At 39.4% G+C, this 27,100-nt stretch overlaps 1 protein-coding gene across 8 annotated transcripts in view; it reads left to right on the top strand.

Annotated features, from left to right (window-relative positions):
• The window catches only part of LOC126267401 (condensin-2 complex subunit G2-like), a 266,223-nt gene that overhangs the window by 77,359 nt on the left and 161,764 nt on the right, over positions 1-27,100 (top strand). For all 8 annotated transcript variants that reach the window (XM_049972616.1, XM_049972609.1, XM_049972615.1 and 5 more), the window contains exons 9-10: positions 7,370-7,543; positions 26,339-26,521. In XM_049972616.1, the coding sequence (XP_049828573.1) occupies positions 7,370-7,543; positions 26,339-26,521 (357 nt within the window). The remainder of the gene's footprint in view (positions 1-7,369; positions 7,544-26,338; positions 26,522-27,100) is intronic.

Raw genomic sequence — 27,100 nt, 5'->3', positions numbered from 1 at the left:
TGTACAGACTGAATAATATGTGGGTTGGCAACAACCTTGTCTCACTCCCTGCTCAACCATTGCCTGCCTTTAATGTCATTTGACTCTTAAAACTGAAGCCTAGTTTATGTAAAAGCTGCAGGTGATAGGTAATCTTTCCCACCTGTATTTTTCCATGATAAATTAATTTAAAAGAGAGTATTACTTTTCCTAGTTATTCTTATGTCGATAATTCTTGTTTGTTGCGACTCTGACTTAGTGAACTGATGGTCCTGTAATATTCAAACCTGACAGTGCTTGTCTTCTCTAGTATTAGAATTACTACATTCTTTTTGAAGTCTGGGGTATTTTGCCTGTCTGATGTATCCCACATAAGGACACATCAGTACCAGATTCAATACAATGTTCAGTATTGATGCCAATGCCTAAAATTGTACCAATATCGTGATAATACTGCAAGGAAAGATACCAGCAGTACTGAGAGGTATTGAAGAGGTATTGATCTCCTGTGTAAAATATTCAGACCACTTCTTCAGGGTAGTAATACCTGCTTCATATTATTGGTACACGTTATTGAAATCTAATGTGTTTATTACAGACTTTACATGGTTTGTAGTTTTTACCACCATACTTGTTTTTTGCGTATTACATAAGTTTGCAAGTTAAAATATTACGCCATCTCCTCCCCACCCAGTAGGTTTCCCCTTGTTTGGTGTGTTTCTTTGGCTACCGTTTGGTGAGTAGCTTTTTTAATCTATCCATATTATATTTTCAATCAATTACTTACAATCGTTGATTTCAGAAACCACTCACTGATGAGTAGATCTCCTGGAGCAACAAAACTGCTAAGATAGTTTCAGCTTCTGCCCCAAATAGTCCCACTCCTTCTATGGAATTAAAATAAGCTGATTTAGTGGCCCAGTCAAGGTTTGATAGAGTGCCTGAGTGTTTGTTAAAGCAGAAGCATATCCTGTGAATACAACTGTTGTCATATTGAAGGAAAAGAGTGTACATAACAACTTCGTCACAAAGATACACCACTCCTTGTAGACAAGCTGAAAGTCTTTACTGATAACCCATCAAATCATGTGACATGATCCATGGTGTGATCATCGGCACATCCAAATGCAATAGATTCTTGATGTCATTCTGTCACATCTCCACAGCAACCCATTTTACTGTCTGATTCTATACAATTGACTGACACATACAAACTGTTTCACTGTGTCAGGGGTAGAGAGTCACTTGGCTGTCTGGTACCAGTTCTGCACCATCTACAGCACTCCAAAGCAAAAGTGTGTCCTTTTAAGGGGGGGGGGAGATAGACTAATAAGTGAGGCAGAGATTAGTGAAAAACATCATGAAAAAATCATAACATTGGAAAGCTAAGTGCATTATACATAGTAGACACATGAGTGGGGGGGGGGGGGGAGACAGGTCAGAAAATAAACAATTAAAAAAAAAAAAAACGAAGAAAAGAAATATGCACTCAAAAGAAATGCTTAGGTGACAGAAATTAACGGAATTTAGGCCATGTGGGTGATGAGAATCAAGCACATGTTGTGAAGCCAGTTCCCACCTGCAAAGTCCTGGGAAACTGGTGTCGGAAGGGAGAATCCAGAGGGATGTTCTTCCAAGGTCATGACTACCATGTTGTAGAGAGTGCTCTGCAACAGGATGTTTTGTGTTGCCATTATACACCATCCTTACTGATAAATTGGTGGTAGTCATACTGAAATAGAAGAATGAAAAGTGTTTATGTAATAGCTGATACAAAATGTGTTGTTTTGCATGTGTTTCTCTGTTTGATATAGTCTCCGCCACACACCATCAGGTGGCTTGTGGAGTATGGATGTAGATGTAGGTGTTTTGCTAGTTACAAAGCTGGTGTTGGTGATTGGGGGGGGGGGGGGGGAGTCTGGGGCAGGTCTTACAGCAGGGACGGTCACAGGGGTAGGCTCCATAGCTTAGGGAAATGGGTGCAGGAGCAGCATTGGGTCTGACCACAATGTTGCAGATATTTAGGAGTGGGAGGGGAGGTGATGAGAGCTATTCTAGATAGGGTGGGTATCAGATACTGTTACTTACTTCCCTTTTATTTCCAAGTACTTAAAAACAGTTGTGACGAAAAAAGTCACATATATCACATGGTAAGATAGTAATTTTGTCCCTGTACAACTGTAATAAAGTGGTATCTGTGTACCGTGTGGTGACAATTTTAATTTTAGTCAGATCACTATAACTGTTTTGAAGGACACTTGACGTTTTAACTGTTTTGTGGTACTGTTGCTTTTTATGATGAGGTACACAAAGTCCAGTGAGTCCTCGTTACCACTTTTAACAACTCTGATTTTGGGTGAAATGGCAAATAGATTTTTGAATATTGTGTAACTTCAGAAAACACTGTCTTTTTAGTATTTATTGTGCAGCTAGAGGTCCTCGTATTATCATTGATACTGAGGTGTCACAGTGCAGCCAGTTGCACCAGAGCATCATTTGAAAAAAGCTACAATTTTTTATTGTAAAATTTCTTTTCCATCTGACTGCTTTCTTTTTGGTTATGTCCTTGACCTTCAGCTATAGTTGCCACTACTTAAATTTTTGATTTTAAAAATGGCAGTTTTGGCAAGAATTGCTACTTTTCATATACTGTTTGGGAACACAGTATCTTGGACCACGAGTACATTTATTTTATCAAAAATTGTGTCTAGTCCTACTTGGTGGTGCCACTTTCTCTCTCTCTCTCTCTCTCTCTCTCTCTCTCTCTCTCTCTCTCTAACACACACACACACACACACACACACACACACACACACACACACACACGATACTTCCAATATTGTCAGTCATACTGAATCACTAGAAAACTGGGAATTGAAATAAATTCTGTTAATACTTTCCTGTGTATTAACATAGATGGGTGCAATCTTATACATCACTGAATTCTTAGATCTGGCTCCGACTTCGTATACAAGATGAAAACTTACATAGACATTCTTATGCCATCAAAAAGTGTCTTGTGATTAATAACAATCATTGTAATAATTATAGTCTCCACTGTTAACGACCTGACATTCTTGGGTTCATGGTGTAGACACCTGGCAGCTCATGAGGCCCAGGTCCGCCTCACTTGGGTGGTGCACAACATATGCAACCTGATAATTGCCAAGCTCCTTTGAAGCGAGTCATGAAAAGGTTAATTAATAAAGAGCTCTCCTTGTTCCAATGAAGAGCTCTCCTCATTCCTGTGGCCTGTTCTATTTGTACGTGCGCCACTCAAGAGCTGAAACAATTGTTGGTAAGTGTAAAGTTGATTAAGGTGAGAAGGAAGCATGTCAAAGGTTTGAAACCTACTGGTTACTTGTTGAGATAATGTTCAGCAACAGACATACCATGTACTTGGGGAATGTTTGTATAGGGGGAGGGGTCATTGATGGTGACAAACAAAGTATGTGGTGAGAGTGGACAGGCATAGATTTCAGATGATCAAGGAAATGATTAATGTCTTTAATGAAGAAGGAGTTTTTTGTTATTGCAGATGTTGATCAGTGGTTGCTTCGAAGCCAGCGACTGTGGGACTGCCTGGGTGGTCAGTTTTGTGTTTCTTAGGAAGAAGGTAGAAGAAAGCATGATTTGGGTGGAGTGAGATGTTCTGTGGATTGAGGTGTTAGTCCTGTGAGGGGCCTGATGTTGTAAGGAGGGACTGTAGGTCAGTTTGTGCCACAGGGGTGGGGGTCTTACTGACAGATGTTGTATGTAGAAGTGTCAGAAAGCTGACATAGATCCTCACTCAAGTACTCCCATAGGTGAATGACCACATTGGTTGGTTACTTGTCCGTCGGGAGTATAATGATGGAGTCACCGTGATCGAGTTATCAGTTTTTAGGGAACAAAGTGCCAGGAATGCTGCATTCAGTCACCTATCTACCATGTAATCTGCACTTAGCTTTCCTCCCTTATGATTGTTTCGTGATGTTTTTTCAGTAATATCTGTCTTGCTTATTATCCTGTATTCCACCTTTCTAGTTTTTGAACCGCATTCTGTGTTGATACCAACAGTCAGTCTTTTCTTGTCATTCAGCCCAGTAAATGTCCACTGACCAGGGTTCTGCTTGACATTTCCATAACTCTTCACATTTCCTAAACCTCTCCATTAGGGATGGAGGTTATCATTGAAACACTCTGTTTTCAGTTATAATGGTTGTTTTCAATGTCAGTTTAACTGGATTATTAATACTGCTCCAAATAACCAGTTTGTGAAATAATTGATTTTTGGTTTTTTGTTCCTGTCAGTTCCTGTAATAAACGTAGAAATCGAAAAAAAAGATTGAAAAATTTTGATTCTCTCAGTTTCAAGATAAATAGAATCAAAATATTAAACATCCAAATAAAAGAAAACTTAGTCTGGCCATTGTTCGCTGCTTTTCTCAAAAAGTTGTAAGTGGCTGACTAGGAAAAAATTGCCATTGTTCTCCTATTAATTCTGATTTTTTGAAACTGTGCTAAAAAATCATGTTGGAATTGGAGTTCATACCATGATTTGGACATTACAAATAACCAGTGCTAACGGGTGAAAACTGAGGTTCAGGAACTCTTTTTTGTGTTACTTTGTACATTTTCAAGTGCTACAAGCATATAAAGGCATGTTACATAGACACAGGCAGCAGACAGCTTCTTTTTATTTTTATTGTAAACTATGGCTTAACTGTTAAGTCTGACATTTTCTGCTTATGTTATGTGGTTGTGGCTGCTCCCATTTTTAATCTTGTAAAGCAATTGGAGCATTGTACTTCATTGATACTGTACCTTCCTAAAATAATTCCAGACTGGGAATGGTGCCATTCTGTAATATAACTGTTATCTGATGACGGCAGTTAGAAACTATGTACCTCGCCACATGGTAGCCGTACATTATTGTCTCAGTAACGATATTTCATTTCTCATGACCTGTGTTTGCTGCTTGTTTCTGTTGACATTGTTCTTAAAATAGCACTCATCACTTTTCGCAATTTCCATAATAATGCAAATTTCAAAGCAATACAAATTTTATGAGTAAAAATTACTTGTTCTATAAGAAAGGTTTAGTTAAAAGTGAAAAAATTTAGCACTGCTGCTGTGGCTAATTGATATTTTTTTACCCAGTTATTAGTAAAAATTAAAAACACCTATTATAACTGAGACCAAACAAATATTGAAGAATACCGTTTATTCAGAACTAAAATACTAGTATCAGTTTCAACTGGTCAACTTTTCCCATCCCTACTCACCAGTCTGTTTCCTTCATCCCTTATTCCATTCCCATCAACCATTGGCTCCAAAAAATCATGCATTTCCAGATATTTTTTGCGTTCCTTATGCTACCAATTTATGTGTAGAATTTGTATCGAATGAGTGTCTTCAGCTGGATATGCCATATCTATAAAAACGTACGGGCTCTCTTTTTCGCCAAACTGAGACCACAGTCAAAGATAGAAGCAGTGTTACATGGTATTAGCATGATATCTTTTGAGGGTGACTAATTGTTTTGTCTGATGTGCTTAAAGACTATATACATTTTAGTTCGCATTAAACTAGCAGTGAAAAGTTATTATTTTCCCCAACACTACTCAGTACTCCCAGTACCAATATACTTGTATTTCTGAAGGCACCATGAAACTGCCAAAATCTTGATCTTAAAAAACAATAACATACGAACTGCAACAGAAGTACCCACCTTTCCTGATACCAATGATTTGTAGTAGGTGAAAAATAAAATAGAAAAATAAAATTAAATAAACAATTTTGCAGGCCAGGGGCTCTCCCAGGGATTTTAAGAATTCTGAAGGAATTCAGTCTGTTCCAAGTGTGTTGTTTAGAGTTTGCTCTTTCAGATTTTTCTTGCAATATTACATATCCCCCCCCCCCCCCTCCCTTTTCCCTTCTCCATAATATTCTCCCCAAGCCTTTCAGTATCCCCTTCTTCACTTAATACTGACTTGCCATCTGAGTTCTTGATGTGCATAAGCTGCTTCTCTTTTCTCCAAGGGTTTCTTTAATTTACTGTACATGGCTTCTATCTTCCCTGTAATCATTCTTCCTGCAACAGCTTTGCATTTCTCCTCTAACCATTCCTTACTTTGTGACTTTGCACTTCCTTTGTGTCTAATTTCTAGAGATCTGTTTTTTCCCCCTTTTACGTGCTTCATTTGATGCAATTTTATTTTTTCCCCCTTTCATGAGTTAATTTTAATTTCTCACTGCTCTACAGTGATTTCTACTAGGCCTTGATTTTTTTTGCCTGGTTGTTCATTTACTACTTCACTGTTTCATTGTTCAAAGTTACCTATCATTCTTCTTTTGTATTTCTTTGATCTATTCCAGTGAGTCCGTGCCTAATGCACTTTTCAAGACTCTCAGCAACCTTTAGGTTGCATCTTCTTAATTTCATCAACTTTAAATTGTATTTATTTGAATAATATGACAAAAAATAGGCATGTGAAATGGGTGCTAATATATTTATCTGCTGTATAACATGTTGTTGTTGTGGTCTTCAGTCCTGAAACTGGTTTGATGCAGCTCTCCATGCTACTCCATCCTGTGCAAGCTTCTTCATCTCCCAGTACCTACTGCAACCTACGTCCTTCTGAATCTGCTTAGTGTAGTCATCTCTTGGTCTCCCTCTACGATTTTTACCCTCCACGCTGCCCTCCAATACTAAATTGGTGATCCCTTGATGCCTCAGAACATGTCCTACCAACCGATCCCTTCTTCTGGTCAAGTTGTGCCACAAACTTCTCTTCTCCCCAATCCGATTCAATACTTCCTCATTAGTTATGTGATCTACCCATCTAATCTTCACCATTCTTCTGTAGCACCACATTTCGAAAGCTTCTATTCTCTTCTTGTCCAAACTATTTATCGTCCATGATTCACTTCCATACATGGCTACACTCCATACAAATACTTTCAGAAATGACTTCCTGACACTTAAATCTATACTCGATGTTAACAAACTTCTCTTCTTCAGAAACGCTTTTCTTGCCATTGCCAGTCTACATTTTATATCCTCTCTACTTCGACCATCATCAGTTATTTTGCTCCCCAAATAGCAAAACTCCTTTACTACTTTAAGTGTCTCACTTCCTAATCCAATTCCCTCAGCATCACCCGACTTAATTCGACTACATAACATACACTGTATAACATACACTGAATAATTGTAGTTATAAGATCAATACTGTCTTTAAGAGAGTTTTCAACCACGTCTCACCCAGTAGGTATAATGTGACAGCCTTTTATTCTTTTTATACGTGTAAGACAATTTGTGTTATGACTTGGTACCTGCCACTGAAATAACATTGATTAGTAGTATTTTTAGCTGCAATGTTACCATAGATTTTTGTGTTTGTAGAGTCCAAACAGCACAGTTAGAAGTAATGCTGCTGAAGTGTTCCTGGATGCTTATCCTTTGGAAAGATGTGGAGAAGGACGTGATAAGAATGTAGCATTTGCGGAGAGGCAGCACAAAATAATGACGGAGCTTCTGACTGACAAATGGCATGTTGTTCGCATCATTGCTGTTAGGGTAAGTCCACAGAAATTTCATTAGTTCCTGACGTGGCTCATCTTAATATATCTGTGTTCTTAAATTTTTAAAAAGTAATCTGCAAGTACAGTAAAGATTTGCTGTGACCATTTAAAAAAGCATCCATTTTTACAAAGTCTAATTGACTGAAGCACTACAAAATTCCTCTTCTTCCCATCTCCACTTGTCATGTTTTGCAATTTACATTTGCTTGTCATATTGCTAACAGAAGACATTGATGAAAGGTGAAAGGTGATTGTAACATTAAAATGCGAGTTAAAGGGGGACTTGGATGAGGAAAAAAACAGAGAATAACACTGAGAAATGCAGCAATGATAAGAGAACAAGAAGTTAGGTTGCATAAAATAAGCACAGAAAACAGTGAAACTCTTGATCACTGTACATGAAATAGTCATGCTTTGCAATTTCACTTAGTGTTCATGACTCATAGCCACAGTTCTCAGAAAACCTCAACAGTTTTTTAATTAAGACTATCTGCAAGTTCCACATGGACTAATAAGCAGCTTTCTTGGCCAGTAATAACGTAAAAAAAGCAGTGTAAGTCGTGTAATAAAGACAGGTCATATGGCCCAGATTATATACCAATTCGCTTTCTTTTGGAGTATGCTGGTAAAGTAGTCCATTTCTAAGAGTCATATTCAACTGCTTATAAATCTGCTCCCTTGACAAAGGCCCATACCTGAAGACTGGAAAGTTGCACAGGTAATACCAATACAAATGAGAGGAAATAGAAGTAATCCTCTGAATTATAGACCCATATCAATGATATTAATTTGTTGTAGGATCCTGGAACTTGTTTGGTGTTCCAACACTATGAAAACCTCAAAGAAAACAATCCAGTGACACATAACCAGCTCAGATTCAGAAAATAACTTTCTTGTGACACACAGCTAGCTCTTTATTGACACGAAGTAGTAAGCGCTATCCACAAGGGATCTCAAATTGATTCTAGATTTCCAGAAAACTTTTGACACTGTTCCTCACAAGTAACTTGTAATTGAACTACGTGCCTTTGAAGTGTTATTCAGTTGTGTGCCCGGATTCGTAATTTCCTGTCAGAAAGATCACAATTTGTAGTAGTTGACTGTAAGTGATCTAATGATTTTTGGGGTTCCCCAAGAAAGTGTTACAGTCACTCTGCTGTCCTTAATCTATACGAATGATTGGAGAGAGAATCTGAGCAACCCTCTTAGATTGTTTGCAGATGATGCTCTCATTTACTGTCTAGTAAAGTTATTCAGAAGGAAAATTAAATTTGGATACGTAATAAATCTCATAAATTAAAAGGTTGTGAATTCAACTAAATACCTAGTGATTACAATTGCAAACAACTAAAATTGGAACGGTCATATAGAAAATGTTGTGGAGAAGGAGACTGTATTTTATTGGCAGAACACGTGAGAGATATAACAAATGTATTAAAAAGAGTCATAAGTGTCGCTGTGTGGTATGCAGTCCTTATCAGTTAGGATACACGGAAAGACTTAGGTGTTCAATTTTCCCTCGTGCTATTCAAGAGTGTAACTGTTGAGAAGTAGTCTGCAATTGATTGTATGAACCTTTGCCAATCACTCAAGTGTGAACTACAGAGTAGCAATGTAAATATAGAATTATGTAAGTGAAAAGCACTTTTGGACTTGTGACTTATTTTGTACCATCTACAATCACTGGGATGTGATAAGATATTGACAATACGAAGGCAAGCTTAGTGTCCACTGGATTATAGAAATTCATTAATATTTCTCATGTGGGAGTCCTTGTCACATTTAACAGCTAAGTTTCTTGGTGCCTGAACCTTTGTGATAAAGGAGCAGACAGGGGGGGTGGGGGTGGGGGTGGAGGGTTGAGGGGTTATTTTGAAAATATTGTAATCTGGTCATGTACTTTATATTTTTAAAACTTCTTATAGCAGAGTCCATAATTGTTTTGAATTTTTAATAAAATGTGACCCAGAAACTTAAGTTTTAGTAGTGGATATGACATTTCGCAACAGGTGCCATGTTCATATTCTCAGGTTCAAGGCCCTTCTTACACATCTGTATATCTTTAAAAATATGTTGTGAACAAAACTCAATAATTAAGAAAAATCTGTATTAAAAAAAAAATTGTGGTGGCCATATAGTACACGTTACAAAAAATACACTGGTATTGTTAATACTGTGCTAAAAGATATTTTCAGGTTTTGGACTCTACTTATATACATCAGTATCTATTTAAAAAAAGATGTTGTTAATAAACATCAATAACAATTTATTTATTTATTCATTCTTGTGGGCATAATTTAAACTCCCCTCTTGTAGTTCGCATGATGGAAAATGCTTTGGTAGTGCCAGAGTAAACATGGAAACATCTAATACCATGTGCATGTTACATTTATCTCTCAAACTGCTACTGAACACCCCAGGGCCAAAGGTGGGGAGAAGACTATAATCATAAAAAATGGACTCAAGTTCTAGGGACATATAGTAAGTAATGCAGCACATATTATTATTTTTTTCATTTTTTTTTCTGGAAGCAGGTTGGTTTTATTTAGGATTCCGATACACCATATTATTCCCCAATCTTTTGGCTACAAAACTGAATTTTTCAACATCATTTCCATTCAACGTGACGTCCTCATCCTGCTGCACTGAGAGGGCCATATGCCCAGATGGTACCACATGTTTTAGTTTGCTTGGCAATTTTTGATTATTATAAAAAATGGAGCAAAGAATTTGCATCAAATTTTATTTGAAAAAAAAAAAAAAAATGGAATCAAGTGCTTTAAAACACTTGAAATGTTGACAGTGGCATACAGTGAGCCTGCTCTAAGTAAAAAGAGCCAAGATGGCCGAATAGATGCCAATGATGAACCTCGCTCTTAATTCCCCAGCACATCAACAACAGATGATAACATTGAAGCTGTGAGGAAAATTGTTATGGAAAATCATTGAATTACCATGAGAGAAGTTGCTGAGGATGTTTGCATATCAGTCGGCTCGTATCATGCAGTTTTTCTGGACTTGTGGGCGTGAGGCATGTGTCCATGAAGTTTCTTCCAAAACTTCTCAATTTTGATCAGAAGGACTGTACATGAGCACCACTCAGGAGCTCTTGAATGATGTCAGTGATGATCCTGATTTGCTCAAGAGGGCTGTAACATTGCTCAAGAGGGTCGTAACTGGTACAAAACATGGGTTTACTGTTATGACATCAAAACCAAAGCCCAATCATCCCAATGGAAGCATCCTGGAGAGCCAAGACTGAGAAAAGGACGCCAAGTTTGATCAGATGTCAAAGTTTTGCTCACTGTTTTTTTCAATTACTGTGGCGTGCATCATGAATTTTTGCCTCAAGGTTGTGTGATCAATAAGAAGTATTACCTTGACGTTATGTGTCATTTCTGAGAAGCAATACGCAAAAAAATGTCCAGAATTTTGGGAAAACAATTCATGGTGTTTGCATCACAACAGTGCGCTTGCTTATTCATTGTTGCTTGTGAGAGATTTTTTGGCCAGAAACAACACAACAGTCGTGCCTCAGTCATCATACTCATCAAATTTGATCCCCTGTGACTTTTTCCTGTTCCCATAACTGAAGAGACCAGTGAAAGGTCGAAGATTTTCAGCGATTGAGGAAATAAAATCTGCATTGCAGGGATTACTCAAGACTGTATCAAAAAGTTCTTATGATAAGTGCTTCGAGGATTGGAAGAAGCATTGGCACGAGTGTGTTGTATCTGAGGGGGATTACTTTGAAGATGACAACATGGATATTGCTGAATAAATAAATATTTTTTCATAAAAATATAAAATCGCCTTACTTTTTGAACATACCTCATATATGTGGTCGACTGGCAGGAGATCTGGTGATCCTGCTGTCCATGGCAATTGTTGTATGCAACGAAAACACATTATGTTACAGCAGCCTTAAGTGAATGTGCATTCTGTTGCTATAAAAGCACAGTGTCTGCCTATCAACAAAATAGTAGTTGTATGAGGATTAACAGTCATCAGAAGATTGATTCTGTTATCTTTAATGGTTCTCACTCTTGTTTACAGTTGATGAAAACAGTCTAATATTAAATCTTTCATGTGCAAAAATTTTCAGCAAGTTAGAGCAGGCAATGCCATCCTAACTGAGTGGAAAGCAAATCCTGGTGTAACTAAGTGAGGAATTGAATAACATCATACAACATGTAGTCGCACACACCATATTTTACAACTGATTGCTAAGTTCTTAGTGTTCAGCTTAAGTGCTATTGCTATATAGGGTAGTGAGGGATCCCAAGTCTGTTTGCTTGGAGCTCATGTACTGCTTTCTCTCATAAGAGATCTCATGAAGCTTTTCTAGAGTATAATGTGGCATCAGAGGTAGTAAAACTAATTATATTAGGTAATCAGCAAAGATTATGCATTTGACATCAATTATTTTGGTTTGTTCTGGGGATTTATATCTGCTATGTATTAATGATTTTTACTTTATTTCACTCTTTCATTCATATTTCACTCACTTCTCAGCAATATTGGTTAAATTATACTCCATTTAGTAGTATTTCATGTGCCATGATTGGAGTGATTGCTCTCTCTCTCTCTCTCTCTCTCTCTCTCTCTCTCTCTCTCTCTCTCTCTCTCTCTCTTTCTCTATCAGTAAACACGTGGTGATGGCTGTATGGAGCTGAAACTCAGATTGAACATCTGGAAGGGAAGAAAACACCGGTCGACACAAGCAGAACAGCATAGTGTTGCCAAATTGCTCACAGGATTGTCAGTCTCATTACTTTTCTCACACACTTCGTAATTACCCTTTTATTGCAATTGGAATGTGCCAATGGCTTCTTTCGATTTTTGCAAAAATGTGATTCTATACTTAAAGGTGGGAGTGAAAGAAGGTATTGTATGCTTACTTTACTGTTTTTTTCCACTACAGCGGGGTCTTAGTGAGCAAATAAAGTAGCAGGTTTTACATTCAAATATTTTATATGCTTGTTCATTTTTAAATTACCTCACTACCATAGTCAGAAGAATTTTGTTAAGAATTTTGTTCTGCTCTGCTATCAACTGGTTCATCATTGATAGAGATTAATGGGACTCCTCAGGAGCCTCATGATGTTTTATGAAAACATGCATGGTGAATATGGGGCATCAAGCTATTCTAGCACCTGTCTCCTTTCTTGTGCCTCAATCTCCCATTGATGACTAAGTGTTATTTTTCTTACTAACCAACCCATAGTGACAGTTTTCAGTACTGGCCCAGTGAAGTGTTACATGCTGATTAGGCAAACATTTCACACTCCTTGTGTAGTACAAGGAAAGATGACCTCTTTAGAATAATATTAAATAGGGAGGAAGTCACGGAACATATACCACACAAGTGTTTATTTTTGGTGTATGGACATTAAATTGGAGGTGTGGAATACAAGAAAAGAGCAAGCTGTGATGATAAATAAACAACTTCACCTGTTGTGGGTGGGGACTTTCACATTTTGACATCACAGCTTAACGGTTGCTTGAATGTCAAAGAGCAGCCATACTCTCCAAGAATGAAAACAAAAGACAAGATGGTTTTGTGAAGAATAAAATATATTGTAATCTTGGATGTCATGTTGAGCCTTTGAGGGTATGTCATATGAAAAGTTGTGTTCTACTCTAGTTCACAAGTCACTCTAATGATCTGTACACCCACTCAAGGAAATGTATGTTTGTAAAAGGAAAGTAGCGGAAGTACTTTTTCATGATATGAGTAGAAGTTACTTTCTTTTGCTCCAATAACAGGTGCAGAATGTGAAGAAGTCGAGCCTTCCCTTTACTACACACGGGATTTCAGAGGCACTGATTAGTGGGACCCCTACTTAAACAGAATCAACAGTGGCAACCAGATTTTAAAAAAGTAAAAAGGCAAATATGGCAGATATTACGTTGGGCGATAGATCTCATGAAGTGTTCTGACTCAGCTGCAGCTTCAAGGAGTGAGCCTGCAGCTACATCAAACCTTAAACAAATAAGAAAAATGCTTATTTGGCACATCAAGCATTGGAGCAAAAAGAAGCAAATAAAGAACTATAAATTTGCAAAACCTTGAAATTCAATGATAAATTACCGCATTGCTAAGAGCAACCAGAACAAAACAAAAGGAGAAACTCTAAGTGTACAGACATAAAAGTCAGCAATGATCCATTAAGAAAAAAGTGAAAGGAAATATTGGAACAATTCACAAATCTGAAGACAAACCAAACTTATACAATTGTGGTACAAGTATTATGGCAACATCAATTAAATTTGCATGTCAAGTAAACAATGTCGACACATGAATAAAAGAACGTTTTAAATATGACAGAGTAATTTCGTGGTGGGTTTGGAGAAGAATTTTTGGCGGGCCCGAGCAAGTCATTACTAGAAAAATGGCCACAGAGTCTCCAGAATGATTTAAAGATTTATTACAACAAATGTCTGACAAAATGAATTCTGACAAAAGTACAATCTAAGAGTAATGAACTGTCTGTCAAGGTAGTAAATACGAAAGGAGAACTAATTAGAGATAACACAATACATCACATAGGAAAAGAAGCTAAGTTAACTAAGTTCTTTGACCCAGGAGTTGAAGGATGAGATCAGTAACCAGTGTGATTTAGTTGGCAAGGAAGTAAAAGAGCAGTTCAAAGAATTAGATGGAAAAATTAACAGAGTAGGTCAGTTTGTTGTCAGAGAGTTCAGCAAGGTTAAAGAGCAAATCTCAGAGGTGAACAAGTGTGCAAATGTCTTAGAACAATGCAAAGAAGTTAGAGAAATAGTTAACACACCTGAAATGCTTTCTAATTTGGAAGAACGATTACACGAATTTGTAAATTTTACAATACAAGAGGAAGATGAATTGCTTAATACAAAACACACGCGCGCGCACACACACACACACACACACACACACACACACACACACACACACACACACACACACACACCCTGTGGGGCCGGGGGGGTTAGAATAGGCCGAGGTATTCCAACCTGTTGTAAGAGGCGACTAAAAGGAGTCCCTCCCCCTCAAGGGGGTAGTTAGCACCTGCATCCGGAGACGGATGGTTCCACGACCTATATGTGCGGTCATTTTGGTTTTTTCACTTCTTCTGGTTTCTTCCTTCCCTTGGTTGGTTCCTTTCTTCATTCTTCTCCATCTCACTGTCTTACTTAGTCTTTCCCTTGCCTCCTTCTCCTTGCCTTCTCTGGTCTCCTCCTCGGCGTTTGAGACAGTCTGTCCTTTCTCTCCCTCTCTCCCTTCTTTTTCCTCTTCTTCCTTCCTCCCTGTGCATGTCTGAAGGCCGACCCATGCGTTCGCACGCGTAGCCAGTGACGGGGTAACGCGTAATTCCCCACCCTGGGTAGACAAGTAAGGCATGCACGTACCCCCTGGTAAAGGCCAGGCCCAGGGAGGGGTGACTGCCTGAGCTGACACCTTCCGACCATGCCGATTGCGGGAGTGCCCTCTGAGAGGGTCCCCACAAGGAAGGAGCGCACCATTGGAGATGCTGGCAATCATGGAGGATTTCTCTGCAATGGATTTCTCTTCTTCTCTCTCGACTTCTGCGCAAAAACGGAAACTTGACCAGCCACCAGTGACAAAAGTACTACCGCCTGCCCCACAGTCCCTCGTAGTTTCTCGAACTGAGGACGGAAAGGATTTTTCCTTCGTCAACCCTTTCGTTATCCAGAAGGGCGTAGATGCCACAGCCGGCTCTATCAAGTCTTGTACCAGGTTGCGTAACGGTACTTGTTACTAGAAACTGAGAGTGCCTTTCAGGCACAAAAACTGCTTTGGGCCACATTCCTGTACACATTCCCTGTCTGGGTGGAGGCTCACCGCACTTTGAATTCGTCTCGTGGTGTGGTATATACTAGATCACTCGACGGATTGACTGTCAAGGAGATTCAGTCTTTCCTCGCTGAGCAGGGCGTGACGGCTGTCCATAGGGTCATGAAAAAGGTCAACAATGACCTTGTACCGACCCGGATACTTTTCTTGACCTTTGATAGTGTTCAGTTGCCGTCACGCATCAAAGCGGGCTACGAGGTTATTTCTGTTCGCCCTATGTCCCGACACCTACACGCTGCTATCAGTGTCAGCGTTTTAATCACACTCGCCAGTCTTGTTCCAGTGCGGCTAAATGTGTCACTTTTGGCAGGGATGCCCATGAGGGTGACTGTCCACCTCCGTCTCCTCGTTGTGTGAACTGTCAGGGTGACCATGCAGCGTCCTCCCGCGACTGTCCCATCTACAAGGAAGAACGCTGTATACAGGAAATCTGGGTCAAAGAGAAAGTGTCCACCTCGGCTACTCGCAAGCTATTTGCTAGTAGGAAGCCCACGCTGCTCCCAGCGGGGAAATACAGTACTGTCCTCGCCTCTCCTCGGACTACCAGGGAGATGGCGACGCAGGCATGCGATCTGACCTTCAGCACTACGGTCGTCCATTCGGCCGGTCGACGTCTTCTCTTCCTCCCGTCACCCCTCAGACGCAAGCGCCTTCAACAGCTTCTGCCAAGACGAAGACCCAGAAGTCAGACCCACAGGCCTTCAAGAAGAACTGTCCCGTGCAGACTTCCTACGTACCTCGACCAGTACTTCCACTAAACGACCTTCCAAGAAGGCTCATAGGAAGCACAGTTCTCCTTCTCCGCTACGGCGCATTTCTTCTCCTGCGCCACCCAGCAGTTCCCGCCCCAGGCTGTCATCCATTTCACCTGGCCGCACCGCTGGTTGCCGAACATCTCGCCGTTCATCGGCGGAGGAAGCTCCCTCTCCCCTTGTTAAGATGGCCGATGAACCTATAGAACCAATGGACGATGACTGTCCGCCTACTGATAGCGTCGGCCGTGCTCGCTCGAAGCCAGGCCCTCAGCGGCCTTCAAGGTGACCCCTTCTTTCATCTTCTTTTTCTTTTTATTCTCACGATGGCACTTATTCACTGGAATATTCGTAGCATTCGCTCCAACCGAGAGAACTTGAAATTGCTGCTCCCCTTGCACCGTCCGCTTGTTGTAGCCCTCCAGGAAACGAAGCTACGCTCATGCGATCAAATTGCCTTGGCGCACTGCACTTCTGCGCGTTTTGACCTACCCCCTGTGGCAGGTATTCCGGCTCATAGAGGGGTTATGTTGCTGGTCCGGGATGATATTTACTACGATCCCATCACATTGCACACCGGCCTGCAGGCAGTTGCCATCCGCATTACTCTCCCCGCTTTTACATTTTCGATTTGTACCATTTACACTCCATCGTTGTCTGCTGTTTCCAGGGCAGACATGATGCAAATTATTGCTCAGCTACCTGCACCATTTTTGTTAACCAGATACTTCAATGCCCACCATCCCCTTTGGGGCTCTCGAGCATCCTGCCCGAGGGGCTCCCTGTTAGCAGACATTTTCAACCAGCTCCATCTTTTCTGCCTCAATACTGGCGCCCCCACTTTTCTTTCGGACACAACTCACACCTATTCCCATTTAGACCTCTCTATATGTACTACCCAACTTGCACGCCGGTTTGAGTGGTATGCACTTTCTGATACATATTCGAGCGACCACTTCCCGTGTGTTATCCATCTCCTGCATTACACCCCCTCTCCGTGCTCAACTAGTTGGAACATCTCCAAAGCAGACTGGGGGCTCTTCTCTGCCAGGGCGACCTTTCAGGATCAAACTTACACAAGCTGCGATAGTCAGGTTGCACACCTCTCGGAAGTCATTCTCACTGCTTCTGAATATTCCATCCCTCGCACTACTTCTTCTCCACGGCACGTACCGGTCCCCTGGTGGACCACAGCATGTAGAGACGCTTTACGTGCTTGTTGATGTGCTTTGTGCACCTTTAAACGCCACCCTACAGTGGCGAATTGTATCAATTATAAATGATTACGTGCGCAGTGTTGTCGTATTATTAAATAAAGCAGGAAAGCCAGCCGGGCTGCTTTCACAAGCACCTTCAACAGTTTTACTCCTTTTTCTGTTGTCAGGGGTAGCCTGTGCCGGCTATCTGGCACTAAGGGTCACTCACCAGTTTTTGGCTTGACGGTCGCGAATGACATCCTTGTGGCCCCTGAGGATGTCTCCAATGCCTTCGGCCGCTTTTTCGCAGAGGTTTCGAGCTCCGCTCATTACCAGCCTGCCTCCCTCCCCCGAAAACAGGCAGAGGAGGCTAGGCCACCTAACTTCTGCTCCTCGAATCGTGAAAGTTATAATGCCCCATTCACCATGCGGGAACTCGAAAATGCACTTGCCCGGTCAGGGTCCTCCACTCCAGGGCCTGATTCTATTCATATTCAGATGCTGAAGAACCTTTCTCCTGCGGGTAAAGGTTTCCTTCTTCGTACTTATAATCGCATCTGGATTGAGGGACATGTTCCCACATGCTGGCGCAAGTCTATTGTTGTACCGATTCCTAAGCCGGGGAAGGACAAGCACTTGCCTTCCAGTTATCAACCCATCTCGCTTACCAGCTGTGTCTGTAAGGTGATGGAGCGAATGGTTAACTCTCGTTTGGTTTGGCTGCTCGAATCTCGATGCCTACTTACCAATGTACAATGTGGATTTTGTAGGTGCCGCTCTGCTGTTGACCATCTGGTTACCTTGTCGACCTTCATTATGAATAACTTCTTGCGGAAGAATATTCTGCTAGGCACTCCATCATATCCATGAGAGTCAGTAGTCTTCAGTGATTTAATTATTGACTCAATCTCCCCCTTGTCTGTATCACAGAGGAGTATTTTAGACATCAATCTCAGAAAGACATTTTGCTAAGAAAGTTATATGATTTCTTGTAGAAACTAAATTTTTATTTAATTGACCAGCAATGCTCAGAAAATGATTGTTAAATACTGTACATATATCTGATCTATCAGTAACAGAAATATTTGTAGTATGAACTGACTTTATACGTCGACCTTGTGCTGTTTCCTTCACAACTGACCATATGGTTTCAATTTTATCCTGTGAATTAGCTATTATATTTGCATACCACATACTCTTTGCCTTCCTAATAACATTTTTAGCACATTACAATACTGTTTGTAATGGGCTACTGTAGCCTGATTGTGACTACTTCTAACATTTTGATATGATTCCCACTTTGTTATACATGATATCCTTGTCCCACTAGTCAGCCACCGAGGCTGCCTATTACTGCTAGTACCCCGTTAGAACATTCTAATGGAAAGCGACTCTCAAAGAGCATGAGAAATGTGTTGAGGAAAGCATTATATTTATCATCTATGTTACTGGCACTATAAACATCCTGCCACTCTTGTTCCTTGATGAGGTTTAAAAAAACTCTCTATTGCTGTTGGATTAACTTTCCTACATAGTTTGTAATTATATATGACATTTGTTTGAGTGCAAAAGCCTTTTAATGTTAAAATTTGTGCATATGGTCTGAAAGGCCATTCACCCTTTTACTAACAGAATGCTCATCTTGTAACGAAGAACGAATAAAAATATTGTCTATGGCTGTGGCACTGTTCCCCTGCACCCTAGTTAGAAAAAAAAAAACACAGTCTGCATCAGATCATATGAATTTAGGAGATCTACCAACATCCTTTTTCTTGCACCATCATATACAAAATTTATATTGAAGTCATGACATATAACTAATTTCTGGTACTTCGTACAAAGTGAATCAAGAACCCTCTCTAGCTTGAGCAGAAATGCTCTGAAGTTGGAGTTAGGGGACCTACAAACAATAACAATTAGAAGTTTAGTTTCACGGAATTCAACTGCCCCTGCACAACATTCAAATATCTGTTCAGTGCAGTGTTGTGATACATATGTGGACTTAAATGGAATACTGTTTTTTACTTACATAGCCACTCCCTCACCCTGCAAGGAACTTGAAAAACAGCCAGCTAATATGTATCCTGCTAAAGGGAGCCTCTGAATTGTCAAATTATTTAAGTGGTGTTCCGATATACCTACAATTTCAGAGTCAGCATCTATAAGCAGTTCCCTAACTTAATCTCTAATACTTCCCATACTCTGATGAAATCTGCTAATTCCTTGTCTACTTGGAAACATGACATTCTCTGAAGGTGAGCCCTTAGTTAGAGGGACTTCCTTTAAGCAGGTATAGCTATCAGCTAACTTCAGTCTAAAAAAGGTGGAACTCTTAACACCAACTACTAAAGGAATTGTTCCATTAGTGATCCCACCACCACCTACTACACTGTCACCTATAAGCTTTACCAGCCTCTCCTTCCCATACCTATTGAGGTGCAGATCGTGCCTTGTGAAACGCGACCTACTGATAGACCCAACTGACACCACTGAAATGTGACCCATGCCATCTGTCATCAGTGCCCTCTCCAGCCCCAAGTTAACAGGCCTAACAGCCGCATTAAGATGAGGCCGATCATGACTCTGAATCAGTTGCACGAAATGCATATTAGTGCCACCAGTTTGAGTGGCTATCTTTACCTGGTCATCACCTACATCACATTCCCCATTCTTATCAAGACTTCTCTGCTCCACCCACTATCACTGCCTGATCCTCCTTCGTAAAATTCATACATAACTCCCTTATGCTGTCAGTTACCTGAGCCAACCCTGCACTAGGCTTCACAATGCTGGTGACCTGGTACTCACTCTCCACATCACACAGGATGTGGAGTACATAAGATGGAGGTATACGAAGCATAGTAACACTGTTTAGCACAATTTAACTGAAATGAAACAACAAAATTGAAAAGATTTTTATTCCTTTTTAAAGAAGGCAATAATATCCAATGTTTTTAAGTAATTAGGTTGTTTATAGTTGTATATTAATGGTTTTGTATGTGTGTGTGTGTGTGTGTGTGTGTGTGTGTGAGAGAGAGAGAGAGAGAGAGAGAGAGAGAGAGGTTCAAACATCTTTCATTTAAGTGGGGGAATATGAAGTGTTACGTTCTGTTTAGGCAAACAATATTTCACACTGCTTGCATAGTACAGGAAAAGAAGGTCTTGATAGAATAATATTAAATAGGGAGTAAGTTTCAGAACATTTACTATGTGCGAGTGTTTGTTTTTGTATGTGCAGATGTTAAATGTGAAGTGTGGAATACAAGAAAATAGCGAGGTGCGACAACAAGTAAATGACTTCACATGCTGTGGGCAGAGACTTTGATGCTTTGGCATAATCGCTTCACTGTCAAAGAGCATCCATACTCTCCAAGAATGAAAACAAAAGACAAGATGGTTATTATGACAAATAAACTATTTTGTAATTTTGGACATCGTGTTGAATCTCTGAGGTGTATGTCATATGAAAAGTTGTGTTCTACTCTAATTCACGAGTATATTGTAGAACAAAAGCAAACAGGTGCTTTTCATTTATTATAATGTTGTTCTACCAAAAACCAATGGAAGATTCTGTTAACATAATTAAATATGTGTTTAAAATTCAAAGCGACAGCCAACCCGACATTGCAGGGTCAATTTATATCCTTTTGGTAGAGCCCTCTTACAACACAGGTTCACTTCTGATGCCTGAGCTGCTAGATTCCTATGCATGCCCATGATTTTGGGGAACTGTGACTCTCGGCTACATCCATTGTGCCCAGAGACCTTTGCTTTGGCTGGGTGGTGCCTGGTGGTAGAGCCATTGATTGGAGTAGGTGGCACCTGGCTGGGCATTTGACACATGAAACACATGAGACCTAACTGTCGTAATGGCCATACTGTTCTGCCTGTCTCAACAGATAGGTCTAAATGCTTCAGTGTATACAGTTACAATCCAACTGTTTTCTGTAGACTAGCTGCTCCATGGGAAGAGGGACAAGCCAGATGACTGGGAATGACACAATTTATTTAATTCATGTTGTGTATGAAAACAGGTGGAGATACTTTTACAGTAACTAAGCTATTATTTTTTGTGGAATAGATAAGAGATAAATTTGGAGAATAGATACATGTAAAAATGTGAAATGGGGTCACTATTGATCAAAGCTTCTCTGCTGCACATTGTAAGGCACTTAGGGAATGTGAAAGACTGGGTGGCATACCAGTGACTATTGCTTCACACAAAACTTTGCATATGGTACAAGGAGTTCTTTTTCGCAAAGCCTTACTCAGATGATGAGCTAATCTAGCACAGTGAGGCGTATATTTTGTCTGACAAGTCCAAACAGGTCCAAAAGATAACCAAGTAGATACAGCTGCTTTCATCTTAAGTTTTAAAAGAAATGTCTTCCCAGAGAAAATTAAGAGATAGTGACATAAATTTCAGCTTGATATGTGTATCTGTTCTGTGAAAAACGGTTTTTAATGGTTGGACAGACAGACGGATGGCAACAAGGTGACCCTATAAGGGCTCTGTTTACCAGAATGCTAAAAACAATGGGAGAGATAATATAAATAACTACAGACCCATTAAACTCACTAAAATTTCCACAATAATCTCAAAAATACTGGAAAGCATTATGTATGAGAGAATTATGGAATTTATAAATAAAAAGTCCTGTGTAATGAACAACACTCGAGTTGGAAATAACAACTGCAGTTTTTAAATGCATTAACTACATGCTGCTCCCAACTGACATGATAACAGAAAGCAACATAAATATTTATTGATCATCTAAAGTTTTTCATGTGGTAAGTCATAAGATTCTACTGTGAAGGCTTTAACAGTGTGGCAGTACAGGTCTGTCCAACAGTTGGACAGTTCCTTCATGAATAATCATAAACAAATGGTAAGTATTTAGCACACCACTGTCAACCTGAAGTCTGTTTTTAACTAATTAAATCTGTTGCACCTCAAGGATCATTAATGGGAGCATTTCCATTCCTTTTCCACACCAATGGATGGATGTTCATAAAACTATCATATTTCCAGATTACACCACAATTCTATTAAAGGGGGAGAGGAAGAATTACAACAATCAGTAAACAGATACTTAGTCATCCACTGCAGGTTCAGGTGTCAAGAATGGATTGGGTGGCATCTGGGGGGCTAAATTGGTAGTGACATGTTCCCCCTCCCCTCCACCCTCTAAGCCAATATGTAACGTTTTGTCTTTAAATCTTGCTGTAGTATCCAGTCCTTCATAGGAAGTGTAGTACATAATATACATCTGTTTCATCATCAGCTAGAATCCCTGATAGGTGGTGTCCTGGGTTTGACTGACATCAAAGGTCTTGGGTAGCTTACAGTCTTCGATGATGTGGCGAACTGTTAATGCTTCTCCACAGATGCAGTGCAGAGTTTCTTCGTGTCATAGCAAAAATTCATGAGTTATTTTGGCTTGTTCAGTTCTGACATAGCATAAAACATTATCTTTCCTTCTTGAACATCATTGCGAATTCTAACCAGCCTTTGCTGGTGTTTTTGGTGGTCTGCAGTTCATTGGATTACCTTGATCTGCAGTTTATTGGTTACCTTGGCAATCGTCTTCTATTTCTTCAGGATACAGCATTGAATGTGTGTCCTTACATCAGTACTAGGAATATTTAGTTCAGGTGTTTCCATTTCCCATTGCTTCTTTAGCTAGTTTGTCAGTCAGTTCATCAATTTGAATGCCAATGTGACTTGATGTCCAGAAACAAGTGGTAGACACGTCTGTACTGTGGAGGGCATACAGTTGCTCATGAATTGTAGAGAACAGTGTATGTCTCAATAGCACTTTTATATTGTTTGCAATGCACTTAAGGAGTTACTGTGTATAATGAAATTCTGCTGCAGTAAAATCATTATGTTTTGTAGTGTTCTTTTATGGGTATTAATTCAGTGGTATAAATACTACATTCAGTTAGTGGAGAATGTTGTTCTTAATTCTGGCTATGTATCTATGCGTAGCTGGCATCTTCATTATGTTTGGAGTCATCAGTGTTATGGGACATTAAAATGTGGCTACCCTTGGATGACTGAACAAAATGTACAGCTAAAAAAATTGGTAGTTATATTGACTTTGCTGTCGTACCATAGACCCATCCTTACTACTTGTTGGAGAATATACCAAGGAAGAATTTGCAATTGAGACTATTGCAGGAAATCTGAGCAAGTTAAGTTCTCATCAGAGGTCTTGTGGTCATAGTGTGCTGGCATCTGTTCTATGAAGGTTGAGGAATGATCAGGTACTTAGATTGCAAAATACAATGGGATGGCAGGGATGGTTTGCATGGATTAATTATGATTGTGTAGTTAAATACAGTTTGTTGGAATTGTATTTTCAGTGTTAATATTCCTGCATCTACCAGGTGTCTAACGACTGGACTAACTTGCAAAGCTCCAACTGTCAAACAAATTCGTTGTGGTGGACGCGGTGTAATATTTACAAGATGGGTAGTCCTGCTGACTCATAAACTATGCTTCTTTAGTCCAAACAGGATAAAATGAGTGCTTTATGAAATTTTAATAATGTTGTTGAATTCACACCCCAATATCAGTTAGCAGGAAATCAGAGTATAGAGTATTTCATTGCAGAAATTCTTGAATTGTCATGTAAGTGGTAACCATCGAAGTTCAGTATCAAAAAAAGTCCTAGAAAATGGTATTGGTCCACTACTTCTAGCAGCAGACAGCTATACAAAAGGACAGAAATGGGCAGAAAAGCATGGCCACCATTTCTCACCAGCAGACTTGCGTGTCATGCACGTTTGTAGAATACAGTCTGCCCATCCTCATCCAGAACTATGCAGAACTGTAATAATAAACAAAGATCATTGACATATAATTCTGGTATGACTTACATGTCCCACAGTGTGTTCTGTGTCATTTACTGTAACTGCAAAAAGTGTGCCACTTAATACTGATTCCTGTGGGACTCCATTGTCCTGGAAATGTTGGTTACTAAGGGTCATGCCCACCCTGGCTCTAAACTATCTAAATGATAAAAAAGATTTTGTATTAAGCTCACTTGTGATGCCATCACTTTTTATTATACGCCTCATGAAGCCAAAGCATACTGTGATAAAATGTTGGTGTTGCACAAAAGCCTCTCTAATCACAAACTCCAACTATATAAGATGATTAGTGGTAGTTCAAGGTCTTCAAATATAACAAAGTCACACTTTATCCATCCTTTCTAATAGTTAACCCAAGTTACTTGTTAGGTTGATCAGTCTGTAGCTATATCTATTTCTTTCACCTTGCCCTGGTTTTAGCATAGATGTTTTGATACTCTCTTTCCGGCTGTCTTGCCATATCTTGTTGAAAATTTTTGAAATAGAGTTTCTACCATGTTCACCTACACGTCAAAGTATTTGATTGTGTATTTTGTCTGGTTCTGCAAATGTATCCCTACATCTTTGTTAAGTATTATTTAGTTCACAGGCTATAAAGGGTACATTGTAGGTTGATAGGTCTGTTGAAATACTGCATTCTTTTAAAAGGCGATATTGAGTGAAATTAGGATGGTAATTCATAGATGCTGACATTTCAGCATATTGCTAAATGTCCAGCGATGTTCAGAAGAACAGGTGTCAATTTTTCCTCCACCAAGAAATCCCTGGATTCTATTAATGTACTGAAGTCCACTAATCCACTATAATTTGAACCCCACTTGTGAAGCAAGGGTATGTGGTGTCATAGAACACACCTACTGTTCCCAACATTCTTTCTCCCTTTGTTTGCCCTTGGTCTTGTGAATAAAATTAGATTTTTGCTAGGGGAGTTGCTTCTATGTCACCATAGAGCTCATTGTCATTCTCTGATGGCATTTACGGTCTCTTTGCACCATTACAGAACATGTTACCATCTAGGTGAACCTGAAGAGAATGGTACTGTAGTGTTTGCAACTTCGAGAATCATTTTTGTTGCATATCGTACTACTTCATCAATCCTCTTCCCTGTATTTTTTGTGATCTGCACTTTAGCAATGAAAAAATTCCAATCATCTCTTTGCAGAGACCAACATTGTAAACAACCTGCGTGGTGTAAATTTGGAGCCAGTACAATAATCAGGTAACGTTCACTATTGCAAAGATCAATGTGAACATTCCTCTGGATCATAGGATGGCAGATTATAAAATCTGTTGCAGAATATGAGCCACAAGCAGTGCTGAAATGTGTTTGAGCCCTTGTACGTATTAGGCAGAGCTCAATACCTGAGATAATCTTTTCAGTAGTTGCCCACTACTAATTGTTATGTTTTTATAACTCTCTGCGTTCCCTTCACTTTGTTGAATAAATATGTTTTTATTATTATGGATTATTTTTGTGTATCTTATTACATTTCTTAATATGTGGGGATATTTTTTATAATATGTGTGTAATTCAAGTAAAGAATTATTCAAGTTACATGTTTTATTTAGTAGTCTCTTTTTCTGGCTCGAAACCCTTATTTCTTGTGATTCAGATGTTCATTTTAAAGCTGCCCTGTATGCCACGATAAAGGAGCAATGGATGTGGTGGATAAGAGTACTGTGTAGTGAAGGCAGGAGATACCAAAAACCACTTGCAAGAAGTTAACTCTGCTTATAACTTTATCCATTTATTAAATTATGTGTAAAACAATTTAGTGATATTAATACAGTGTCTCTTGCAGGTACCTTAACATTGTCAACAAGTTTTTAAAATTGCTGTAGTCTTGAATTTGATCTGCCTGTTCTTAGCTCCAGGCTTACTTTGCCGAATTGCAGAGGTTATAGAGGCAATTAGTGATGTATTAACATCATGTTTGTTAATGAAGATTGAAGTAAAATGTCATTGTAACTAATATGAGTTATATAATAATAAAATGTATTGATGTGAATGAGTTAATTTTCTGTGATATTAAGGACAGATTCTATCATATTCCTTTAGTAACCAGCTGTCATCCTGTATGAATTGTAAGCATCTCATTTTCCAGCACATTTGCCAGATAGCATCTGATTTTTGGCAAGTAATTCCACCAGAAGTTATCCAGCAGTGGTTGACTATTGTGATAACACAACTGGCCTGGGACTCTAGCTCTGCAGAAGTACGAAGGAGTGTATACCGGGGAATGCGAGCACTTGTTGTCAATCCACTGTGTGCTGAATACATGCAAAAGGTTTGTCCACTACTTATACTGTGAAAGCAATTTAAGGTGGAACTCATGTTTTCTCCTTTTGAAAATAAGATGTGATACACATTGCAAGTTCAGCATTTGTTAATTCATGTTAAACTTTTTTTTCCTGTTGTTCTACTTTGAAAAAAAGTTAGTAAGTACATGGTTAAAATAATGTTGTATTTTGTTGCATACAGTTTGTATTTTAACAAGTTTGTTTGTGTGGACATCCTCCGTAGTAAGCATATAAATACTTGTTTTGTAAATAAATCTCCCTTTTCCTGCTGCCACTTAATTTATTTATCCAAACACATTTTGCCTTTCTCTTGTTTTAAGGTATCATCAGTGGGATCTATAACAATACAGTTTTTTTAGTTTTAGATTATTAAACAGTTCACATTCAACTGTCACCAAAGCTTTCAACCACATGCTAACAGCTAGTACAACACCATACAATTTAAACCACAAATCTTCGCCCAACACAAAAACTCTCTCTCTCTCTCTCTCTCTCTCTCTCTCTCTCTCTCTCTCTCTCTCTCTCTCTCTCTTACATACAAACGGTATAAACATCATGAATAGAAG

This window comes from Schistocerca gregaria, chromosome 4 (assembly GCF_023897955.1).
Source record: "Schistocerca gregaria isolate iqSchGreg1 chromosome 4, iqSchGreg1.2, whole genome shotgun sequence".
Lineage (NCBI taxonomy): Eukaryota > Metazoa > Arthropoda > Insecta > Orthoptera > Acrididae > Schistocerca > Schistocerca gregaria.
This window is presented reverse-complemented; position numbering and strand designations above follow the sequence as displayed.